Source organism: Oncorhynchus mykiss, chromosome 11 (genome assembly GCF_057628025.1).
Source record: "Oncorhynchus mykiss isolate SJ-2025 chromosome 11, ASM5762802v1, whole genome shotgun sequence".
Classification (NCBI taxonomy): Eukaryota; Metazoa; Chordata; class Actinopteri; order Salmoniformes; family Salmonidae; genus Oncorhynchus; species Oncorhynchus mykiss.
The window spans coordinates 78187853-78213192 of record NC_143032.1 but is presented as its reverse complement, the minus strand read 5'-3'; the positions used below and the strand labels follow the sequence as shown (position 1 = coordinate 78213192).

Sequence of the window (25340 nt, the reverse complement as noted above, 5' to 3'; positions counted from 1 at the left end):
GGGTGGAGATTATAACAGAACATGGCCAAGATGTTCAAATGTTCATAAATGACCAGCATGGTCAAATAATAATAAGGCAGAACAGTTAAAACTGGAGTAGCAGCATGGTCAGGTGGACTGGGGACAGCAAGGAGTCATCCTGTCAGGTAGTCCTGGGGCATGGTCCTAGGGCTCAGGTCAGTTGAAACTGGAGCAGCTGCACGGCCAGGTGGACTGGGGACAGCAAGGAGTCATCCTGTCAGGTAGTCCTGGGGCATGGTCCTAGGGCTCAGGTCCTCCGAGAGAGAGAAAGAAAGAGAGAAGGAGAGAATTAGAGAACGCACACTTAGATTCACACAGGACACCGAATAGGACAGGAGAAGTACTCCAGATATAACAAACTGACCCTAGCCCCCCGACACAAACTACTGCAGCATAAATACTGGAGGCTGAGACAGGAGGGGTCAGGAGACTTATCACGGACACCAAGCGGTACGTAACTTCGACCAGTCGGACACTGTGTAGGCGCAGGTTCAACCCTCAACGCCCGCTCGATGTCCGCGTCCACCTCCCATACCACTGGGGCCACCAGCCGAGAGGCTGGAAGGATGGGAGTGGGTTCGATGGACCCACTCGCGTCGGCCTTAGTGTTAAGGGAACCTGGTCTATAAGAGATGGTAAATCTAAATCGTGTAAAGAACATGGCCCACCTAGCCTGACACGGATTCAGTCTCCTCGCTGCTCGAATATACTCCAGATTGCGGTGGTCAGTCCAGATGAGGAAAGGGTGTTTAGCCCCCTCTAGCCAGTGTCTCCACACCTTCAGGGCCTTTACCATAGCTAGTAACTCCCGGTCCCCCACATCATAGTTCCACTCCGCCGGACCCAGCTTCTTAGAAAAAAAAGCGCAGGGACGGAGCTTCGGTGGCGTGCCCAAGCGCTGAGACAGCACGGCTCCAACCCCAGCCTTGGACGCATCCACCTCCACTATGAATGCTAACGAAGGGTCCGGATGCGCCAACACGGGAGCTTCAGTGAACAGTGCCTTCAACTGGTTGAAGGCTCCATCAGCCTCCGCTGACCACCGCAGACGCACCGGCCCCCCCTTCAGCAGTGAGGTAATGGGCGCCGCTACTTGACCAAAACCCCGGATAAACCTCCGGTAGTAATTGGCAAACCCTAAAAACCGCTGCACCTCCTTTACCGTGGTCGGAGTCGGCCAATTACGCACGGCGTTAACGCGGTCACACTCCATCGTCATCCCCGAGCTGGAAATGCGATAACCCAGGAAGGAGACGGCTGGTTTGGAGAACACACATTTCTCAGCCTTGACGTATAGGTCATGCTCCAGCAGTCGCCCAAGAACCTTGCGCACCAGGGAAACATGCGCGGCGCGTGTGGTAGAATAAATCAAGATGTCATCAATATAGACTACCACACCCTGCCCGTGCAAGTCCCTGAGAATCTCATCTACAAAGGATTGGAAGACGACTGGAGCATTCTTCAACCCATACGGCATGACGAGGTACTCATAGTGGCCTGATGTGGTACTAAACGCTGTTTTCCACTCGTCTCCTCCCCGAATACGCTCCTAAGGTCCAGTTATGTGAAGAAACGTGCTCCGTGGAATTATTCCACCGCCGTAGCGATGAGAGGTAGCGGATAACTAAAACCCACTGTGAATGAATTGAGACCTCGATAATCAATGCACGGACGCAGTCCTCCCTCCTTTTTCCTCACAAAAAAGAAACTCAAGGAGACGGGTGACATGGAGGGCCGAATGTACCCCTGTCCCAGAGCTTCCGTGACATATGTTTCCATAGCCAGCGTCTCCTCCTGTGACAGTGGGTACACATGACTCCGGGGAAGTGCAGCGTTCTCCTGGAGGTTTATCACGCAATCCCACCGTCGACGGGGTGGTAATTTGGTCGCTTTCTTCTTACTAAAAGCGATAGCCAAATCGGCATATTCTGGGGGAATGCGCACGGTGGAAACCTGGTCTGGACTCTCCACCGTCGTGGCACCGATGGAAACTCCTATACACCTACCCAAACACTCGTCTGACCACCCCTTAAGAGCCCCCTGTTTCCAGGAAATAAGGGGATTGTGAATAGCCAGCCAGGGAACCCCCAACACCACTGGAAACCCAGGTGAATCAATAAGGTAGAAACTGATCCTCTCCCTATGATTCCCCTGCGTTACCATGTCCAGCGGAATCGTGGCCTCCCTGACCAGCCCTGACCCTAACGGTCGGCTATCTAAGGAGTGCACGGGGACAGGTGGGTCTATCTGCACTAACGGAATACCCAACGGCGGCGGGTGGTCAAACAAAAACCCACAAATTCTGACAAACTCCAAGCATTGATAATTCAAGAATGGGCTGCCATCAGTCAAGATGTGGCCCAGAAGTTAATTGACAGCATACCAGGGCGGATTGCAGAGGTCTTGAAAAAGAAGGGTCAACACTGCAAATATTGACTCTGCATCAACTTCATGTAATTGTCAATAAAAGCCTTTGACACTTATGAAATGCTTGTAATTATACTTCATAGTAACATCTGACAAAAATATCTAAAGACACTGAAGCAGCAAACTGTGGAAATTAATATTTGTGTCATTCTCAAACATTTTGTTCACGACTGTATATTTCAATGATGTCACTCTTGCTGCTGGTGATTCTCTGATCCACCTTTACACAGACGACACCATTCTGTACACCTCTGGCCCTTCTTTGGAAACTGTGTTAACAAACATGCAGACGAGCTTCAATGCCATACATCATTCCTTCCGTGGTCTCCAACTGCTCTTAAATGCTAGTAAAACTAAATGCATGCTCATCAACCGATCGCTGCCCGCACCCACCCGCCCGTCTAGCATCACTACTCTGGACAGCTCTGACTTAGAATATGTTGACAACTACAAATACCTAGGTGTCTGGTTGGACTGTAAACTCTCCTTCCAGACTCACATTAAGCATCTCCAATCCAAAATGAAATCTAGAATTGGCTTCCTATTTCCAACAAAGCCTCCTTCACTCATGCTACCTAACATACCCTCATAAAACTGACTATCCTACCGATTCTTGACTTCGGCGATGTCATTTACAAAATAGCCTCCAACATTCTACTCAGCAAATTGGATGCAGTCTATCACAGTGCCATCCGTTTTGTCTCTAAAGCCCCATATACTACCCCCCACTGTGACCTGTATGCTCTCGTTAGCTGGCCTTCGCTACATATCCGTTGCCAAACCCACTGGCTCCAGGTCATCTATAAGTCTTTGCTAGGTAAAGCCCCACCTTATCCCAGCTCACTGGTCACGATAACAACACCCACCTGTAGCACACGCTCCAGCAGGATTATTTCTCTGGTCATCTTATTTCTCTGGCCAAAGCCAACTGTCACGTTCTGACCATAGTTCTGTTATTTTATTCTTTGTTTTAGTATGGTCAGGGCGTGAGTTGGGGTGGGCAGTCTATGTTTGTTTTTCTATGTTTGTTTTTGTGTTCGGCCTAGTATGGTTCTTAATCAGAGGCAGGCGTTGTTAGTTGTCTCTGACTGAGAATCATACTTACAGTGCCTTGCGAAAGTATTCGGCCCCCTTGAACTTTGCGCCCTTTTGCCACATTTCAGGCTTCAAACATAAAGATATAAAACTGTATTTTTTTTGTGAAGAATCAACAACAAGTGGGACACAATCATGAAGTGGAACGACATTTATTGGATATTTCAAACTTTTTTAACAAATCAAAAACTGAAAAATTGGGCGTGCAAAATTATTCAGCCCCCTTAAGTTAATACTTTGTAGCGCCACCTTTTGCTGCGATTACAGCTGTAAGTCGCTTGGGGTATGTCTCTATCAGTTTTGCACATCGAGAGACTGACATTTTTTCCCCATTCCTCCTTGCAAAACAGCTCAAGCTCAGTGAGGTTGGATGGAGAGCATTTGTGAACAGCAGTTTTCAGTTCTTTCCACAGATTCTCGATTGGATTCAGGTCTGGACTTTGACTTGGCCATTCTAACACCTGGATATGTTTATTATTGAACCATTCCATTGTAGATTTTGCTTTATGTTTTGGATCATTGTCTTGTTGGAAGACAAATCTCCGTCCCAGTCTCAGGTCTTTTGCAGACTCCATCAGGTTTTCTTCCAGAATGGTTCTGTATTTGGCTCCATCCATCTTCCCATCAATTTTAACCATCTTCCCTGTCCCTGCTGAAGAAAAGCAGGCCCAAACCATGATGCTGCCACCACCATGTTTGACAGTGGGGATGGTGTGTTCAGTGTGATGAGCTGTGTTACTTTTACGCCAAACATAACGTTTTGCATTGTTGCCAAAAAGTTCAATTTTGGTTGTCCTATGGACAGAGTCTCCCACCTCAGCTGTAGATCTCTGCAGTTCATCCAGAGTGATCATGGGCCTCTTGGCTGCATCTCTGATCAGTCTTCTCCTTGTATGAGCTGAAAGTTTAGAGGGACGGCCAGGTCTTGGTAGATTTGCAGTGATCTGATACTCCTTCCATTTCAATATTATCGCTTGCACAGTTTTCCTTGGGATGTTTAAAGCTTGGGAAATCTTTTTGTATCCAAATCCGGCTTTAAACTTCTTCACAACAGTATCTCGGACCTGCCTGGTGTGTTCCTTGTTCTTCATGATGCTCTCTGCGCTTTTAACGGACCTCTGAGACTATCACAGTGCAGGTGCATTTATACGGAGACTTGATTACACACAGGTGGATTGTATTTATCATCATTAGTCATTTAGGTCAACATTGGATCATTCAGAGATCCTCACTGAACTTCTGGAGAGAGTTTGCTGTACTGAAAGTAAAGGGGCTGAATAATTTTGCACGCCCAATTTTTCAGTTTTTGATTTGTTAAAAAAGTTTGAAATATCCAATAAATGTCATTCCACTTCATGATTGTGTCCCACTTGTTGTTGATTCTTCATAAAAAAATACAGTTTTATATCTTTACGTTTGAAGCCTGAAATGTGGCAAAAGTTCGCAAAGTTCAAGGGGGCCGAATACTTTCGCAAGGCACTGTAGGTAGCCTGGGTTTCACTGTTGGTTTGTGGGTGCTTGTTTTCCGTGTGAGTGTTTGGTCCACACGGTACTGTTTCGGTTTTCGTTCGTTCACTTTATTGTTTTGTATTTCCGTGTTCAGTTTGTTTCATTAAAGATTACATCATGAACACTTACCACACTGCGCTTTGGTCCGATCCTTACTCCTCCTCAGACGAAGAGGAGGAAATCCGTTACACCAACACCTACTTTGGCCGCCTTTCCTTCCAGTTTTCTGCTGCCAATAACTAGAACAAATTGCAAAAGTCACTGAAGCTGGAGACTTACATCTCCCTCACTAACTATAAGCATCAGCTGTCAGAGCAGCTTATCGATCACTGCACCTGTACACAGCCCATCTGTAAATAGCCCACCCAACTACCTCATCCCCATATTGTTATTTTCTTTTGCTCTTTTGCACCACAGTATGTCTACTTGCACATCATCATCTGCACATCTATCACTACAGTGTTAATGTTAAATTGTAATTGCTTTGCCACTATGACCTATTTATTGCCTTTCTACATTTGCACACACTGTATAGAGATATTTCTATTGTGTTATTGACTGTACGTTTGTTTATGTGTAACTTTGTGTTGTTTTTCTCACGCTGCTTTGTTTTATCTTGGCCAGGTCGCAGTTGTAAATGAGAACTTGTTCTCAACTGGCCTACCTGATTAAATAAAGGTCAAATAACATTTCAAAAATAATAATAATTCTGTAAGTCTTCAGCTGACACTCTAGGATTCTTCTTAACCTCATTGAGCATTCTGTGCTGTGCTCATGCAGTCATCTTTGCACTATTATGGAGAGTAGCAACAGTGCTGAACTTTCTCCATTTACAGACAATTTGTCTTACTGTGGACTGATGAACATCAAGGCTTTTAGAGATACTTTTGTACCTCTTTCCAGCTTTATGCAAGTCAACAATTCTTAATCAAAGGTTTTCTGAGATCTCTTTTGTTTGAGGCATGGTTCACATCAGGCAATGCTTCTTGTGAATAGCAAACTCACATTTTGTGAGTGTTTTTTATAGGGCAAGGCAGCTCTAACCAACATCTCCAATCTCGTCTCAGGTTAGCTGACTCCTGACTCCAATTAGCTTTTGGAGAAGTCATTAGCCTAGGGGTTCACATACTTTTTCCAACCTACACTGTGAATGTTTAAATGATGTATTCAATATAGACAAGAGAAATGCAATAATTTGTGTGTTATTAGTTTAAAGCAAACTATGTTTGTTTATTGTGGATGAAGATCAGATCAAATATGATGACCAATTTATGCAGAAATCCATGTCATTCCAAAGGGTTCACATACTTTTCCTTGCCACTGTACGTAATTATCCCTTACAATGCAAATATTGAATATTGGTTGTAACAGGAGTGGCCTAATACTTACAAGTAAGACCACAAGATGTTTGAGCAAATGTTTGATCACAGCAAGTGGAAACATGGAATTTAGCTAAAAGATATGTGAGACTAGGGTCATATAATCTCAAAAGAACATAACGAAATTCTACACATAACCACAGTGGCATATCAATACATACTTCATCCTTCACAACACAGACTATTGTCTATCGGTAAGATATCCTGATATTTAAAGAGTATTAATTCATTGAGCAAATGTTTGGTCACAGAGAGTGAAAACGCACACATGGCATTGGACAAATTTCCACCCCAACCTTGGTGGAGACGACACAGAGAGGCGACACAGAGAAGATGGTCATTATTCACATCCAGCTCTCCTGTAACAACTTTACATTTTCACTCAGTCTGTGTTTTTTCACTTGGTAAATGTGTGAGTACCCGAAAAAGTCTGAACTAGTCCATTCAGGATTTAGTCCATTCACTCTCCTATGGAGAAATTCCATTCAAATTGAAGTACAGGAATTGGCCCCAACTCTGGCTGACAGACCTGTGGTTTGAAAACAAGAGGGTGTGCTAGCACTGAAACATGAACCACATCAGCCCACATGGTTTAAATAGGGGAGTTGGAAATGGTCAAATTCAGAACTCAATTAAAACGCAATTCATTATTTATATTTCATTCCACTTATTTTCATCTCACACCACAATATTATGAGACCCGCAGGACCAGGATCTATTGTGAGACCCACAGGACCAGGATCTATTGTGAGACCCAGAGGACCAGGATCTATTATGAGACCCACAGGACCAAGATCAGGATCTATTATGAGACCCACAGGACCAAGATCAGGATCTATTATGAGACCCACAGGACCAAGATCAGGATCTATTATGAGACCCGCAGGACCAGGATCTATTATGAGACCCACAGGACCAGGATATATTATGAGACCCGCAGGACCAGGATCTATTATGAGACCCGCAGGACTAGGACCAGGATCTATTATGACACCCGCAGTACCAGGACCAGGATCTATTATGAGACCCGCAGGACCAAGATCAGGATCTATTATGAGACCCACAGGACCAGGATCAGGATCTATTATGAGACCCGCAGGACCAGGATCTATTATGAGACACACAGGACCAGGATCAGGATCTATTATGAGACCCGCAGGACCAGGATCTATTATGAGACCCACAGGATCAGGACCAGGATCTATTATGAGACCCGCAGGACCAGGACCAGGATCTATTATGAGACCCACAGGACCAGGATCTATTCTAGCATGTGTTTTCTCCTGACTCCTGTAATATGACAGCTGGCCCAAGACTCAGCTACAGTACTTTTCCAGGAAAAAATGTGCCAGGGCAGGTCATGGGCAGGGTAACAGGGGCAATGGACATACATACCTCAGATGCCACGCGCACCACGCATACTAACTAGTACACAGTGGCCTGCTACCAGTTACTCACATAACTGTCAAGATGGGTATTGGGTACCTGCATTGACGCTGCAGCAGACCTGGGTTCACATACTATTTAAGGTATTTCAATTGTTTTTCAATACATTTCAAAAACAAGTATTCAGATTAGGTTTGCAAAACTACCGGTAATTTATCAAAGTTACAGGAATCTTCAGTAATATTGGTAATTAACAGAAAATCTAGGGCAATCTATTGTAACTTTGGTAATTTATACTTAAATACCCCTTTAAAAAAAAAATCCATATATTGTTACGGTGCGTGAATGAGGACCCAAAAGCGAATTAACTTAAACAGAGCTTCTTTAATTACCAAACATAGGTAGGCTCAGACGGACCGGCAGATTCCGACAGGACAAGACAAGGTTACAGCAAACATGACGACAGTCTGGTTCAGGCATGAAACACAACAAACAAGAATCCGACAAAGACAGGAGCAGAAACAGAGAGAGATATAGGGACCTAATCAGAGGGAAAAAGGGAACAGGTGGGAAAAGGGGTGACGAGGTGGTTAGGAGGAGACAAGGCACAGCTGGGGGAAAGAGGGGGAGAAAAGGTAACCTAACAACGACCAGCAGAGGGAGACAGGGTGAAGGGAAAGGACAGAGACAAGACACAACATGACAGTACATGACATATATGGTATTCATTGTTCATATCTGTCCATATTATCCATGAGTTTCTGGTAGATATGGAACAATGGAGAAAAAAATTATTTACCTCTGCAACTTATCCAACTATTGACTTTTTCCACAACTGACACCAGTTTGACGGCAAAACATTGATAACAAACACATGTTGACATAGTAAAACAAATTAAAGTGTCTAACATTTTCTGAAACCTATTTCATGCTGAAACCCTAATATTAAACACCAGTTAATGGTTTATATTTAGGATATTGTTTTACAGATTTGTCATTCAACTATTTTTCGAAATCATCTAATTTAGATTATTTCATATATTTTAAATGTGATAAGGCCAGAGATAATTACAGACGCCTGGACTACAGGAAAAGGAGGGCCGAACACTCCCCCATTCACATCGATGTGACTGTAGTGGAGCGTGTCGAGAGATTCAAGCTTCCTTGGTGGCCACATCACCAACAAACTATCATGGTCCAAACACACCAAGACAGTTGTGAAGAAGGCACGACAACGCCTATTCCCCCTCAGGAGACTGAAAGGATTTGGCATGGGTCTCCAGATCCTCAAAAAGTTCTACAGCTGCACCATCGAGATCATCCTGACCAGTTGCATCCACGTCTGGTATGGCAACTGTTCGCCATCCGTAAGGCGCTACAGAGGGTAGTGCGTACAGCCCAATACAACGCTGGGGCCAAGCTTCCTGCCATCCAGGACCTCTATACTAGGCGGTGTCAGAGGAAGGCCCAAGAAATGGTCAAAGATTCCAGCCACCCAAGTCATAGACTGTTCTCTCTGCTACCGCACAGCAAGCAGTACTAGAGCACCAAGTCTAGGTCCAAAAGGCTCCTTAACAGCTTCTAAGCCATAATAACCCCCAAGCCATAAGACTGCCGAACAATTCATCAAATCAAACCTCTGCACATACCCCCTGCATATAGCCTCGTTATTCTTATTTTATTGTGTTACTTTTTTGTGAACATTCTTTAGTTTATTTAGTAAATATTTTCTTAACTGTTTTTTTTCTTAAAACAGCATTGTTGGTTAAGGGCCTGTAAAAAGCATTGTATTCGGTGAGTGTGACAAATACAATTTCATTTGTGATTATCTGAAATACCCAAAATGGCCACTAGATGTCTTAAAAGATACCAAAAAGTCTGTTAGTTTACAAGTAAACTTTAAAAGTAATAAACATTCCCTTTGCAACCTTAATTCAGATAGCCTTTATCTGAAATTATTCAAATACATTGACTCAATTAAACTTCCATACACTTAAACCAGGTATTTCAAATAAGTGTTTGAGAATACTTTCAAATACAATTTGCTAGTCTATTTCAAATCAAATCAAATTTTATTTGTCACATACACATGGCTATTTATTATTATTATTATTTTTTTTTTTTTTACAAATAATGATTATAATACTGAAATAAAAGTACTGAACGTATTTAGATGACAAATACTAAAATACATTAATAAATCAATCAAAAAGACATGTCCAAATGTTCAGAAATATCTTGCAGGTTAGTGGTAGAGCAGTAGATCATCATGTAGTCAGTTAGAAATAACAATAAACCAGGTTCAATATCAGAATTTGGGAATCATCTCGTCACTCTACAATGAGAGTGGGACATTTATGTGATGATGATGTTTTCTACCAACAAGGTGCAGTTGACTGCAAATAGGAGCAGGTGCAACACAATTCAGACTTTAAAGGGGAAATCTGCAGTTGTTACATCCATTTTTGGACTTATAGTTAATTATATATACCCAATGATTCTTGAAGAATATAACTTTGAAATGACTCATGGGCTTAGTTCAACTGTCGTACCAGAACCCAAAATACAACATTGTTTAACTTCAATGTTTGTAAACAAAGTAAATGTAAACAAACACTGTATAGCCGAAAATCTATAATTTTGATACCATGGAAGATCAGCTATTGTATGCATATAACGTTATGACTATGAATTTGAGAGTGGCTACATTTATTTCTGCGACCCCAAACGTCAACTTTCTACCGAACCAGTGGCGGGGAAAAAACGCATGGTTATTGTCTCAAATGTAGATTGCCGCTTTAAACAACAACACTGTTCCATCTCAACAACTAAAATAACATTTATACATGCCACAAACGCTATTGATACCCTTGTGAACGGACACCTTAAAAACAATACTAGCAGTCCACCTTAAGGAAACAAGAGGGGCTCGCTCAATTTTATTACGTGATGTTTCGGATGCGGATTGGACGATCCGCCGCATTATGTTAATGACGGGCGGGCTGTGCAAAGTCCGTAGGTGACGTCATCTCCGAGTTCGCTTAGAGTGAAACAAACATGGCGACAGACTGGAGTGGTTGGCAGGGGTACACGCTAACTTTAATCATTTTACTATGGTGTACGGCGGGCACAGAAGCCGAGACGGGGATCCCGGAGACCGGTAGCCCCACCCAGGTCTTCGGCATGCGGCTGGAGAGGAGCGACAAGCCAGCTACTACCACGGACGACGGGGTGATCCAAGTAACAGAGGAGAGCAACATCTTCATGAGGTTCTACGGGCTGCAGATTCTTCCTGACACCTCGTCACAGATCAAGTTCATGGAACATGAACATGTTGATGTTACCAGCAATAATGCTAATTTTAACAGGACTTGCGCCGAATATACCAAAGATATCGTTATTCGGGGTGGCATGAACGTGAGCCACCTTGGAACCTCCGGGGTGGTGAGTTTGAAAATCAAGCCGCTACGGAAGCGCGAGCTCAAGAAGGAGTATGGGCTCTGCGTCCGGGACAGTCAAGATGGCAAGTGGTACCTGTTGGGTGAGGATGACGGGAGGCTGCGAGTGGTGGAGGAAAAGAAATCTATGCTTCCTATGTGGTTCCAGTGCATCCTCATCTGCGCTCTGTTAGTACTGTCAGGTATGTTCAGCGGGCTCAACCTGGGACTCATGGCCCTAGATCCTATGGAGCTCCGGATAGTCCAGAACTGCGGTACCGAAAAGGAGAAGAGGTACGCCAGCAAGATCGAGCCCATTCGGAGAAAAGGGAACTATCTTTTATGTTCCTTACTTCTGGGTAATGTGCTAGTCAACACAACTCTCACCATCCTTCTGGATGACTTGATAGGGTCAGGTCTGGGAGCAGTGGTCGCCTCCACTATAGGTATTGTCATATTCGGGGAGATCGTTCCCCAGGCGCTGTGCTCTCGCCACGGACTGGCTGTAGGAGCCAACACCATCATGGTGACCAAGTTCTTCATGTTGGTGACCTTCCCCCTGTCATGGCCCATCAGTAAACTCCTGGACTGCATCTTGGGCCAGGAGATCGGTACCGTGTACAACAGGGAGAAGCTGGTGGAGATGCTGAGAGTAACGGAACCGTACAATGACCTGGTCAAAGAGGAACTCAACATGATCCAGGGGGCGCTGGAGCTCAGGACCAAAACCGTTGAAGATGTCATGACGCCGATCAGTAATTCCTTCATGATCCACAGCGACGCTGTGCTGGACTTCAACACCATGTCAGAGATCATGGAGAGCGGGTACACGCGCATACCGGTGTTTGAGGACGAGAGGTCCAACATTGTGGATATCTTGTTTGTCAAGGACCTGGCTTTCGTTGATCCGGATGACTGTACGACGCTGAAGACCATCACCAAGTTCTACAACCACCCGGTTCACTTCGTGTTCCATGACACCAAGCTGGATTCCATGTTAGAGGAGTTCAAGAAAGGTTTGTTTTGGAGGGTGAATCCCAAATGACACCCGATTCCCTTTATAGTGCACTACTTCTGCCTGGGGCTCACGTGGAGGGAAGGTGGTTTTGTTTACATTAATTTGTTTGTTTACCTGATCAGTAAATAAGTTATTTACCTAGTTTACTACCTTTTACCTAGTTTGTTTACCTTGTCAGGGACAGCAGTGGCTGATGGGGGCTCTTCCAATGGAAGAGTGAGGTCAGGTGATGGGGCCTAATAGGATTTAACGTGTGTGAGAAATAGAGACTTGTCACTTTTTATCAGACACACACATCCAAATATTTGGGCCCAGAAATGCATGTTTTCTCTCCATCAGTTTCAGTGAACAGTGAGAGAGATGTTATGGATTCTTTGTGGGCTTGTTTTATGTTTTTACCTGGCATCGATCTGGCCTTGAGTAGGCTGCATTCTATGAGCCGCTTGACTCTACCCTGTTCCTGGTTCACCCCATTGGATTCCATATCTCACACACTGTAGTGTACAAACTTCTCATTCACCTAGCTTCTTTAGACACACACACACACACACACACACACACACACACACACACACACACACACACACACACACACACACACACTCTCTCGCAGGGATGTGTTTTAATTAATCACTCTCTCCCAGGGTTTTGTCTCAAGGTCAGACACCTAGCCAGACAGACTGTAGATGGCTTCTTCAGCTCTCATTCGCTGCCAGGCAGGCAGACAAACAAACGGTCACACTGTATGTGTTTCTCTCTATATATGAATGGAGGAGGGGCATCTCTTCCTCCTCTTCGTTATCAGTCATGTGACTGGGATGACATTGTGTGTCTCGTTCTCTGTTTTCATTGATTCAGAATTAGAACCTCAGTAGCCTTGTAATTCTCATTCAGACTTCTCACTCAACCTTGAACAATGTAGGCCCAATACAGACATAAACAAGGCAGTCTGCATCCTACTACAGTCTGGTAATGTAGCCTAGCCAGCCTATCACAATAGGACTGAGTAAAGTTGTAGTTAATGTCATTATAAGTGTCAGTATGGCAGCACATAAGCTCATTCTCTGGAAGGTCTTCAGAGGTGGCTGGCAGGCAGGCACGGCTACGGGACGACGAGTGAGATTTGGCTGTGAAACATTGTTCCACCTAATCTCTATTGGCTTACCCAGTACACCGTAGAGGGATAGTGGATATACATGACAAGGGTTGACACATTTACAACATGATCCCTCCACTGTGTTGTCTGGCTCTGCATCTGTCTGTTTCGTATCCATGGTGAGTTGGCGAAACACATGACTCCCGCAACGGCATGTCGAGTTCCACTCCCTGCCGTTTGGCATCGGTTGCCATGGCACCCAACACTGTCTGCCATTTGCTGTTGTCCTGAGTGCTCTGTCTGTACGATGCCCCACACCTTGTCTCTGGTCCAGTCTAAAGGTGAATAGGGTCTAATGTGTTGTCATGGAGAGCAGAGACCAAGCTATTCCATTGTAAGGTAATATCCTTACAACAGAGTTGTGGTGGAAACCAGAGCTATTGGTGAGCTGGTAGATCAGTGGCTGTTCAAGATGAGGGAGGACCATCATTTGTTTCATGAGCACGACCTTACTTCTATTACAGCATATTGGATGACTGTCATTCATATTCCATTCATCCAGCTCAATGTAGCATCGATAGGTTTAGGCTACTACATGATACTTGAATTGTCCCCATACCCATCATGATGTTGCTACAACGTAGCATATGAATTGAGAGACAAGTTGAGACAATATCTCACATGGAATAGGCTTCATTTCTCAGAACAAGAATAGACTGACAAGTTTCAGAAGAAAGGGCTTTGTTTCTGGCCATTTTGAGCCTGTAATCGAACCCACAAATGCTGATGCTCCAGATACTCAACTAGTCTAAAGAAGGCCAGTTTTATTGCTTTTTTTAATCAGAACAACAGTTTTAAGCTTTACTAACATAATTGCAAAAGGGTTTTCTAATGATCAATTAGCCTTTTAAAATTATAAACTTGGATTAGCTAACACAACGTGCCATTGTAACACAGGAGTGATGGTTGCTGATAATGGGCTTCTGTACACCTATATAGATATTCCATAAAAAAATCAGCCTTTTCCAGCTATAATAGTCATTTACAACATTAACAATGACTACACTGTATTTCTGATCAATTTTATGTTATTTTAATGGACAAAAAAAGTGCTTTTCTTAAAAAAAAAACAAGGAAATGTCTCAAGTGACCCCAAACTTTTGAACGGTAGTGTAAATAGCTTTCCTCTCTGTTTGAGTAGACTAAGTTTATTAGCTAATACATACTCTTTCTGCTGCTGCTCCTTAATTTGAAGAAATTAATTTATTAAAAACGGTTGACTTTCTCTCTCTTGAGTCAACGACTCACCACATTTTATCGACTGCAGTGCTAGCTAGCTGTAGCTTATGCTTTCAGTACTATATTCATTTTCTGATCCTTTTGATTGGGTGGACAATATGTTAGTTCATACTGCAAGAGCTCTGATAGGTTGGAGGACGTCCTCCGGGAATCAACATAATTACTGTGTAAGTCTATGGAAGGGGGTGAGAACCATGAGCTTCCTAGGTTTTGTATTGAAGTCGATGTACCCAGAGGAGGATGGAAAATGACTGTCTTCGGGCTACACCATGGTGCTACCCTACAGAGTGCTGTTGGGGATACTGCTAAAACAGTGTGTTTTTAATCAGTTATTTGGTTCCCTGAATAGACTTTTGTGTAGTTTTATTTTTAAAAATGTAACTTTTTTAATGTTTCACTATTTGTAATTTTATAACATTCACTGAATAGGATGGTCCTCCCCTTAAGCTTTTGGCCATTTAAAAAAAAAACATCTCATTGCAAAATAATGCTTTTTAACCTATTCATTGAAATACTAGTCGATGTAAATACGTTTGACTGGTCAAGCTTATCAGTTTATAGGTTCATTTGCATAATTTAGTGGAATTAAATTGGTGAGTGTGTACAGTATATTCATGATGTATCTTATTTGTCACATGCATACAGACACAGAGCCTTTGAGTGGAAAATCTGTCACAGAGCTGCTGCTACTGCATCTCAAACAGCAAATGCGTTGGCAACGGAAAGCAGGCTTTCTCAGCGCGTCACACAGCATAGGCAACGGAAAGCAGGCTTCCTCAGCGCGGCACACAGCATAGGCAACGGAAAGCAGGCTTTCTCAGCGCGTCACACAGCATAGGCAACGGAAAGCAGGCTTTCTCAGCGCGTCACACAGCATAGGCAACGGAAAGCAGGCTTCCTCAGCGCGTCACACAGCATAGGCAACGGAAAGCAGGCTTCCTCAGCGCGTCACACAGCATAGGCAACGGAAAGCAGGCTTCCTCAGCACGTCACACAGCATAGGCAACGGGAAGCAGGCTTCCTCAGCGCGTCACACAGCATAGGCAACGGAAAGCAGGCTTCCTCAGCGCGTCACACAGCATAGGCAACGGGAAGCAGGCTTCCTCAGCGCGTCACACAGCATAGGCAACGGGAAGCAGGCTTCCTCAGCGCGTCACACAGCATAGGCAACGGAAAGCAGGCTTCCTCAGCGAGTCACACAGCATAGGCAACGGAAAGCAGGCTTCCTCAGCACCTCACACAGCATAGGCAACGGAAAGCAGGCTTCCTCAGCACCTCACACAGCGTAGGCAACGGAAAGCAGGCTTCCTAAGCACCTCACACAGCATAGGCAACGGAAAGCAGGCTTCTTCAGCACCTCACACAGCATAGGCAACGGAAAGCAGGCTTCCTCAGCACCTCACACAGCGTAGGCAACGGAAAGCAGGCTTCCTAAGCACCTCACACAGCATAGGCAACGGAAAGCAGGCTTCTTCAGCACCTCACACAGCATAGGCAACGGAAAGCAGGCTTCCTCAGCGTGTCACACAGCATAGGCAACGGAAAGCAGGCTTCCTCAGCGCATCACACAGCATAGGCAACGGAAAGCAGGCTTCCTAAGCACCTCACACAGCATAGGCAACGGAAAGCAGGCTTCTTCAGCACCTCACACAGCATAGGCAACGGAAAGCAGGCTTCCTCAGCACCTCACACAGCATAGGCAACGGAAAGCAGGCTTCTTCAGCACCTCACACAGCATAGGCAACGGAAAGCAGGCTTCCTCAGCGCGTCACACAGCATAGGCAACGGAAAGCAGGCTTCCTCAGCGCGTCACACAGCATAGGCAACGGGAAGCAGGCTTCCTCAGCGCGTCACACAGCATAGGCAACGGAAAGCAGGCTTCCTCAGCACCTCACACAGCATAGGCAACGGAAAGCAGGCTTCCTCAGCGCGTCACACAGCATAGGCAACGGAAAGCAGGCTTCCTCAGCACCTCACACAGCATAGGCAACGGAAAGCAGGCTTCCTCAGCACCTCACACAGCATAGGCAACGGAAAGCAGGCTTCCTCAGCGCGTCACACAGCATAGGCAACGGAAAGCAGGCTTCCTCAGCGCGTCACACAGCATAGGCAACGGGAAGCAGGCTTCCTCAGCGCGTCACACAGCATAGGCAACGGGAAGCAGGCTTCCTCAGCGCGTCACACACCACATTGTGTTGAACTGGAGGCAGTATGCATTTTGAAAACATATAGTTAATTGTTTCAAACCTGAATGTTTTACGACATATTATGAGGCAGGTCTTAACCTTGCTTCAAAGTAGCCTAGCCAAAATCAGACCATAGAATTGCCTCCGCAGATATCAACTTTCTGTCATTGTCCTGTAGCCAAAGGCACAATCCTAGTCATATTAGCAACCCATGCTACTTGTTGCATATTAGATCTCCTGTCTTTCTAACTGTCTCTTTCTAACGGTCTGTATTTTAATTTGTCACATAAAACCGCATTATGGAATGAACATTGGCGCGCAGCCTGGGCTACTACTGCCTTGTGTGTGTTGCTGCGTTTATAATCTGAAGAAATAATAGTTTGTCAACATTTTAAGATAAACGTTCTGATCTGTTGCGTCAGACTCATTGCTTTTTAACAACAACAAAAAAAAAATGTAGCGTAGGCCTATTGGTTGTATGAATTTGGGATCTATCATCCCACAACTGTCCCGGAGTCTGTTTGGAATAGGCTTTTTCTTTCTCGACAAACTGACCAATAGAATAGGTAACCTTTGCTACTATGTGTTATTGTAGATCGACAGGCTAGTGATGTTGCTGTTCGTGACTCGTCTTGTTGGCCGAGGAAAAGTACACGTGGACAGTTGTCCTAACATCTTCAGAGTGCCCTTCAGAATTCGGTAAGAAGGACCGCACATCTTCCCTAATGCGTTGTTAATATGAATGACCATAATGTAAATGTGTTTGGTGTCATTCTGAACACCGTGGGTGGACGCCCTAATCAGGTCGCGCACCCATTGCATATGGGTCGTGTACATTTCTCAATTGTCCTGCGCCACGTTTTCCTAACGGAAACCCTGCTCCATTGATGTAGATTGTCTATCCTGTCTGTAGACATTAATCAATGAAAACACCTGGTCACTGTCCATAAAACTGGAGGGTGATATTACACAGAGTTGAGGTGAAACCTTGAGGTGAACATATAGGCTATGTACATTGTCTATGGCCCTTTGGCGAAAGGTAATACTGTACACGAACAGAATCAATGAAAACCTCTGGTCACTGTCCAGGCTAGTGGCTAGCTTCCAGTCCTGCTTTCTTGTAATGATAAGGAAAAACAGCATTTTGCTCTTGAGAGTGTGTTGGGGTGTAAGTTTGTGTGGGTAGAGATACGTGTGTATAGAGTCAGTGCAAGAGAGTTAGTTAAAAAAAAAGAAGGTAAATGCAGGTAGTCCGGGAGCCATTTGATTAACTATCTAGCAGCCTTGTTCAGCAGACGTATGGCTTGGGGGTAGAAGCTGTTCAGGGTCCTGTTGGTACTGCTTGCCGTGCTGTATCAGAGAGGACAATCTATGGCGTGTGTGTGTGTGTTCCTGCTGTGAGTCACCCTGATGATCCTCCATGGCGTCTCATTGTTTCCTCATCAGAGAGAAAGATAATGCCAGCTGACCTTTTAATACCACTATGTGAAGCCCTTCTGTCATACCTTACTGAATCACTGAGAGATGGATAGAGTGAGTTATAGACAGACAGGCAGACAGACAGATTGCCTCTTGTTTATGAACTCTTTAGTAAGTTGACTGATAGAGAACACATTGTCATTTACAACAATGACCTTGGAAATGACCTGAGCTCATCAAATCAAATGTTATTGGTCGCATATATATATTTAGCCAATGTTATTGCGTGTGTAGTGAAATGCTTGTGTTCCTAGCTCCAACAGTGCATTAATATTTGACAGTGCACACAAACCTAAAAGTAATAGAATGGAATTAAGAGATCTAAAAATATTAGGACAAGCAACATTGGTGTCCGGAGGGTAAATATATTTTTAGTGGATTCGGCTATTTCAGCCACAACCGTTGCTGACAGGTGTACAAAATCGAGCACACAGACATGCAATTGCCAAAGACAAACATTGACAGTAGAATGGCCTTACTGAAGTGTTTTTCAAGGTGGCACCGTCATAGGATGCCACCTTTCCAACAAGTCAGTTTGTCAAGTGTCTGCCCTGCTAGAGTTGCCCTGGTCAACGGTAAATTCTGTTACTGTGAAGTGGAAATGCCTAGGAGCAACAACGGCTCAGCCGCTAAGTGGCCACACAAGTTCACAGAACGGGACTGCATGGTACTGAAGCGTGTAAAAATCATCTGTCCTCGGTTGCAACACTCACTACAGAGTTCCAAACCTCCTCTGGAAGCAACGTCAGCACAATAACTGTTCGTCTGGAGTTTCATGAAATGGGTTTCCATGGCCGAGCAGCCGCACACAAGCCTAAGATCACCATGAGCAATGCTAAGCGTTGGCTGGAGTGGTGTAAAGCTCGCCGCCATTGGACTCTGGAGCAGTGGAAACACGTTCTCTGGAGTGATGAATCGCGCTCCACCATCTGGCAGTCCGACAGACAAATCTGGGTTTGGTGGATACCAGGAGAACGCTACCCGCCCCAGTGCATAGTGCCAACTGTAAAGTTTGGTGGTGGAGGAATAATGGTGGCCTACCCCGGCCAAACCCTCCCCTAACCCGGACGACACTGGGCCAATTGTGCACCGCCCTATGGGACTCCCGATCACAGACGGTTGTGATACAGCCCGGGATCGAACCCAGGTCTGTAGTGACACCTCTAGCGCTGCGATGCAGTGCCTTAGACCGCTGCGCCACACAGGGTGGTTGCGGCTAGGCCCCTTACTTCCAGTGAAGGGAAATCTTAATGCTACATTATAAATAACATTCTAGATGATTCTGAGCTTCCACATTTGTGGCAAAAGTTTGGGGAAGGCCCTTTCCTGTTTCAGAATGACAATGCCCCATGCACAAGGCAAGGTCCATACAGAAATGGTTAGTTGAGATCGGTGTGGAAAAACTTGACTGGCCTGCACAGAGCCCTGACCTTAACCCCATCGAACACCCTTTGGGATGAATTGGAACGCTGACTGCGAGCCAGGCCTAATCGTCCAACATCAATGCTCAATGGAAGCAAGTCCCCACAGCAATGTCCAAACATCTAGTGAAAAGCCTTCCTAGAAGAGTGGAGGCTGTTATAGCAGCAGAGGGGGGGACCACATACTTTGTGTGTGTGAGTGATAGGATTTATGGACAGTATGTGGATAGAATATGTAGTATATCTGACGAATATGTAGGATAGTATATATATATATATATATATATATATATTCTTTTATATATATACACCAATAGTTGAATAGGATGGCATTGACTAGAATACAGTGTAGTGTATACATACGAAATGGGTAGAACAGTATGTAAACATGATTAAAGTGAGCAGTGATTCTGTGTCTATGTACATAGGGCAGCAGCCTCTTAGGTGCAGGGATGAGTAACCAGGTGGTAGCTGGCTAGTGACAGTGAGTAAGTTCAGGGCAGGGTACTGGGAATGGTCTGGCTACTAATGGCCAGTTATTTGAGTCTGTATGTTGGCAGCAGCCAGTCTGTTAGTGATGGCAGTTTAACAGTCTGATGGCTTTGAGATTGAAGCTGTTTTTCAGTCTCTCGGTCCCAGCTTTGATGCAAGCTCCCAGCTCTGTACTGGCTTCGCCTTCTAGATGGTACCGGGGTGAACAGGCCGTGGCTCGGGTGGATGAGGTCCTTGAAGATCTTCCTGTGACACCGGGTGCTGTAGATGTCCTGGAGGGCAGGCAGTGTGCTTCATTAAACCATCTCAAATATCCCCCCAAATATAAAACCACAGAATGCATAAAAAAAAAAAAAGTTTGGAAGCCATAGAGCCTGAAGGGACTGTACAGCTACTGTAAGTGGTTGTTTGAATGTTAAAAACACTGTTTCAGATTGAATATCTCATGCCAACCCTCTCCCAATGTTCTGGTGGGTTTTTCAGTTGTCAGGTGTCTATAGTTTGTCATTGTGCACATGGACCTTGTAGCCTGAATCTGTGCTGGCAGATAGGCCTGTCTCACCATGTACTGTGCTTTTGTCAGTTGTTAGGGACATCGCTGTGTGTGTGCTCGTGCGTGTGTGCGTCACAGACAGTTCAACGACATTCCTTCACGTTGACCCAGCCCAATATTTTTCATTGTCCATGACATTTTATGACACTAGTTATGTTCTGCCTCTGCCAGGTTAGCCTAACCCTGAGACATAGTGTCTGTTGTAAGGCTTTGCCTATAACCCTTAAGCTCATATCTAACGAAAAGCAGGTTTTTATTTTATTTATATTTTTTTTTTTTACACGTGTGTTCAAGCTGGAATTAGAATGCATGGTAGTGAATGAGAGGGAACACATGCAGCGAGCATCAAATCACATGTTATTTGCCACATGCTCTCAATACAAGACCTTACAGACCTAGTAGACCTTACAGTGAAATGATGACTTAAAACCCCAACAATGCAGTTTCAAGATAAAGGTGTTAAAGTATTTACTAAAATATGTTGAAGTAAAAAAAATAAAAATACACAGTGGCAAGAAAAAGTATTTGAACCCTTTGGAATGACCAGGATTTCTGCATAAATTGGTCATAATATTTGATCTGATCTTCATCTAGGTCACAACAATAGACAAACACAGTCTGCTTAAACTAATAACACACAAACAACTATACGTTTTAATGTCTTTACTGAACACACCGTGTAAACATTCACAGTGCATGGTGGGAAAAGTATGTGAACCCTTGGATTTAATAACTGGTTGACCCTCACTTTGGCAGCAATAACCTCAACGTTTTCTGTAGTTGTGGATCAGACCTGCACAACGGTCAGGAGGAATTTTGGCCCATTCGTCTTCACAAAATTGTTTCAGTTCAGCAATATTCTTGGGATGTCTGGTGTGAACCGCTCACTTGAGGTCATGCCACAGCATCTCAATCGGGTTGAGGGCAGGACTCTGACTGGGCCATTCCAGAAAGGCGTATTTTCTTCTGTTGAAGCCATTCTGTTGTTGATTTACTTCTGTGTTTTGGGTCGTTGTCCTGTTGCATCACCCAACTTCTGTTGAGCTTTCATTGGCAGACAGCCTAACATTCTCCTGTAAAATGTCTTGATGAACTTGGGAATTCATTTTTCCGTCGATGACAACAAGCTGTCCAGGCCCTGAGGTGCTCCCTCCACCATACTTTACAGTTGGGATGAGGTTTTGTTGTTGTGCTGTGACTTTTTTTCATTCTCTTCATGGTGACAGGGGTCTAAGTAGGAACACAAAAGTAGAAACATACAATATCCTTCCTTCGCATATTAGAGTATTATTCTACACACTAGCAATTATTTAATGAGCTCTACCCCCCCAATCATAGACTCTCTGTGTTCCACAAGTTTGTACTTTACATTACAGTAGTATATGGCATGTCATCTGATTTGTATGCACTTGAAAAGCAAATGGAGGACGCTGAAAGTTGAGAAATAAATATAATAGGCCTAGCCTATAGAAATTCTCCTCTTTTTAATAGAGGCCATCAAAACACTGTTAGCCTATGAATCAACCAGCTATGAGGAGCATCAGAGCCCTGAGTACCAGGCCATTAGGACCTGATGGAGGGACAACAGAGCCCTGAGTACCAGGCCATTAGGACCTGATGGGGGGGGTCAACAGAGCCCTGAGTACCAGGCCATTAGGACCTGATGGAGGGACAACAGAGCCCTGAGTAGGCCAAAAGGACCTGGCAGTTGGCAAGTTTTGTACACTACTAGTGACCATCAGAGGCATCACAGCGCAGTTTTGGAGACACATTCACGTGCTAGTCGAAACTCAGAGAGAGAGAGAGAGTAACAGCCAGCGCTCTTAGCTAACAGCCAACGCAGAAAGGAGGAGTGAATTGCCCAACACTGACCTGTGACCAGTCTTATCAGTATGAGAGTTGGGCAACCTCAGACAGTTATAAAAGGTGTGTGTACGTCCAAGTGTCCAACACTGAGCAGCCAGCTGGACATCACCTGTTCACCTGAAGTAGGATGGAAATGGCTCAGAACCTGATCTAAGGTCAGCTTTTTGCTTCCCCCTATAAAGAACTACAGATAGGTAACTTCCTCGATCTGTGCTAAAAAGCAACTTCCAGTCTTCCACTAGAGTGTCAGCCAGTAGGAGTGCCTGAATCTAACCCTTGTGAGTTGAGGGGGAGGGGTTCCCTGCACAGGTGGGGCGTGTTGGGGACACGGGTCAGAGGGCCATGAGTAAATATGAGACAATGGGGCAACCAATTCAATTTTCAATTCATTCAATTTTCAATAAATGATAGCAAGCTGTCCAGGCCCTGAGGCAGCAAAGCAGCCCCAAACCACCATACTTTACAGTTGGGATGAGGTTTTGTTGTTGGTGTGCTGTGCCTTTTTTTCTCCACACATGTGTTCTTTCCAAACAACTCAACTGTAGTTTAATCTGTCCACAGAATATATTGTCAGTAGCGCTGTGGAACATCCAGGTGCTCTTTTGTAAACTTCAGATGTACAGCAATGTTTTTTTTATTTATTTTTTTATTTAAAAAAAAAAAAAAAAAATTTTACCCCTTTTTCTCCCCAATTTCGTAGTATCCAATTGTTGTAGTAGCTACTATCTTGTCTCATCGCTACAACTCCCGTACGGGCTCGGGAGAGACGAAGGTTGAAAGTCATGCGTCCTCCGATACACAACCAACCAAGCCGCGCACATCCAACCCGGAAGCCAGCCGCACCAATGCGCCGGAGGAAACACCAAGCACCTGGCCACCTTGGCTAGCGTACACTGCGCCCAGCCCGCCACAGGAGTCGCTGGTGCGCGATGAGACAAGGACACCCCTACCGACCAAGCCCTCCCTAACCCGGTCGCAGCCGGTTACGACAGAGCCTGGGCGCGAACCCAGGACTCTGATGGCACAGCTGGCGCTGCAGTACAGCGCCCTTAACCACTGCGCCACCCGGGAGGCCCCAGCAATGTTTTTTTTGACAGCAGTGGCTTCTTTCCGTGGTGTCCTCCCATGAAAACCATTCTTGTTTCGTGTTTTACTTATCCTAGGCTCGTCAACAGAGATGTTAGCATGTTCCAGAGATTTCTGTACGTCTTCAGCTGACACTAGGATTCTTCTTAACCTCATTGAGCATTTTGCGCTGTGCTCTTGCAGTCATCTTTGCAGGACGGTCACTCCTAGGGAGAGTAGCAACAGTGCTGAACTTTCTCCATTTATAGACTATGTCTTACCGTGGACTGATGAACATCAAGGCTTTTAGAGAGACTTTTGTAACCCTTTCAGCTTAATGCAAGTCAACTATTCTTAATCTTAGGTCTTCTGAGATCTATTTTGTTCGAGGCATGGTTCACATTAGGCAATGCTTCTTGTGAATAGCAAACTCAAATTCTGTGAGTTTTTTTTATAGGGAAAGGCAACTTTCACCAACGTCTCATTGATTGGACTCCAGGTTAGCTGACTCCTGACTCCAATTAGCTTTTGGAGAAGTCATTAGCCTAGGGGTTCACATACTTTTTCCAACCTACACTGTGAATGTTTAAATGATGTATTCAATATAGACAAGAAAAATACAATACTTTGTGTGTTATTAGTTTAAGCACACTGTTTGTTGTGACTTCGATGAACATCAGATCAGATTTGATGACCAATTTATGCAGAAATCCAGGTAATTCCAAATGGTTCACATACTTTTTCATGCCACTAAATATATATATTTATATACACACACACACAATACCGGTCAAAAGTTTTAGAACACCTACTCCTTCAAGGGTTTTTCTTTATTGTTTACTATTTTCTACATTGTAGAATAATAGTGAAGACATCAAATCTATGAAATAAACGTATGGAATCATGTAGTAAACAAAAATATGTTCAACAAATCAAAATATTTTTTATATATTGAGATTATTCAAATAGCCAGCACCCTTTGCCTTGATGACAGCTTTGCACACTCTTGGCATTCTCTCATCCAGCTTCCCCTGGAATGCTTTTCCAACAGTCTTGAAGGAGTTCCCACATATGCTGAGCACTTTTGGGCTGCTTTTCCTTCACTCTGCGGTCTAACTCATCCCAAACCATCTCAGTTTGGTTGAGGTCGGGGGATTGTGGAGGCCAGGTCATCTGATGTAGCACTCCATCATTCTCCTTCTTGTTAAAATAGCCCTTACACAGCCTGGAGGTGTGTTGGGTCGTTGTCCTGTTGAAAAACAAATGAAAGTCCCACTAAGCTCAAACCAGATGGGATGGCGTTTAGCTGCAGAATGCTGTGGTAGCCATGCTGGTGAAGTGTGCCTTGAATTCTACATAAATCACTGACGGTGTCACCAGCAAAGCACCCCCACACCATAACACCTCCTCCTCCATGCTTTATGGGGGGAAATACACACGTGGAGATCATCCGTTCACACACACTGCATCTCAAAAAGACACAACTTTATATTAAAAATAACAAATAATTAAGGAGAAACAATAAAATAACAGTAGCCAGGCTAAATACAGGGGGTACCGGTACAGAGTCAATGTGCGGGGGCACCGGTTAGTCAAGGTAATTGAAGTAAC

At 44.5% G+C, this 25340-nt stretch overlaps 1 protein-coding gene across 2 annotated transcripts in view; it reads left to right on the top strand.

Annotated features, from left to right (window-relative positions):
- Positions 1-10806: 10806 nt before the first annotated feature.
- The window catches only part of cnnm4b (cyclin and CBS domain divalent metal cation transport mediator 4b), a 70448-nt gene continuing 55914 nt past the window's right edge, over positions 10807-25340 (top strand). For both annotated transcript variants that reach the window (XM_036936383.2, XM_036936382.2), the window contains exon 1: positions 10807-12270. In XM_036936383.2, coding sequence (XP_036792278.1) covers positions 10875-12270 — 1396 coding nt within the window. In that variant the 5' untranslated portion in view covers positions 10807-10874. The remainder of the gene's footprint in view (positions 12271-25340) is intronic.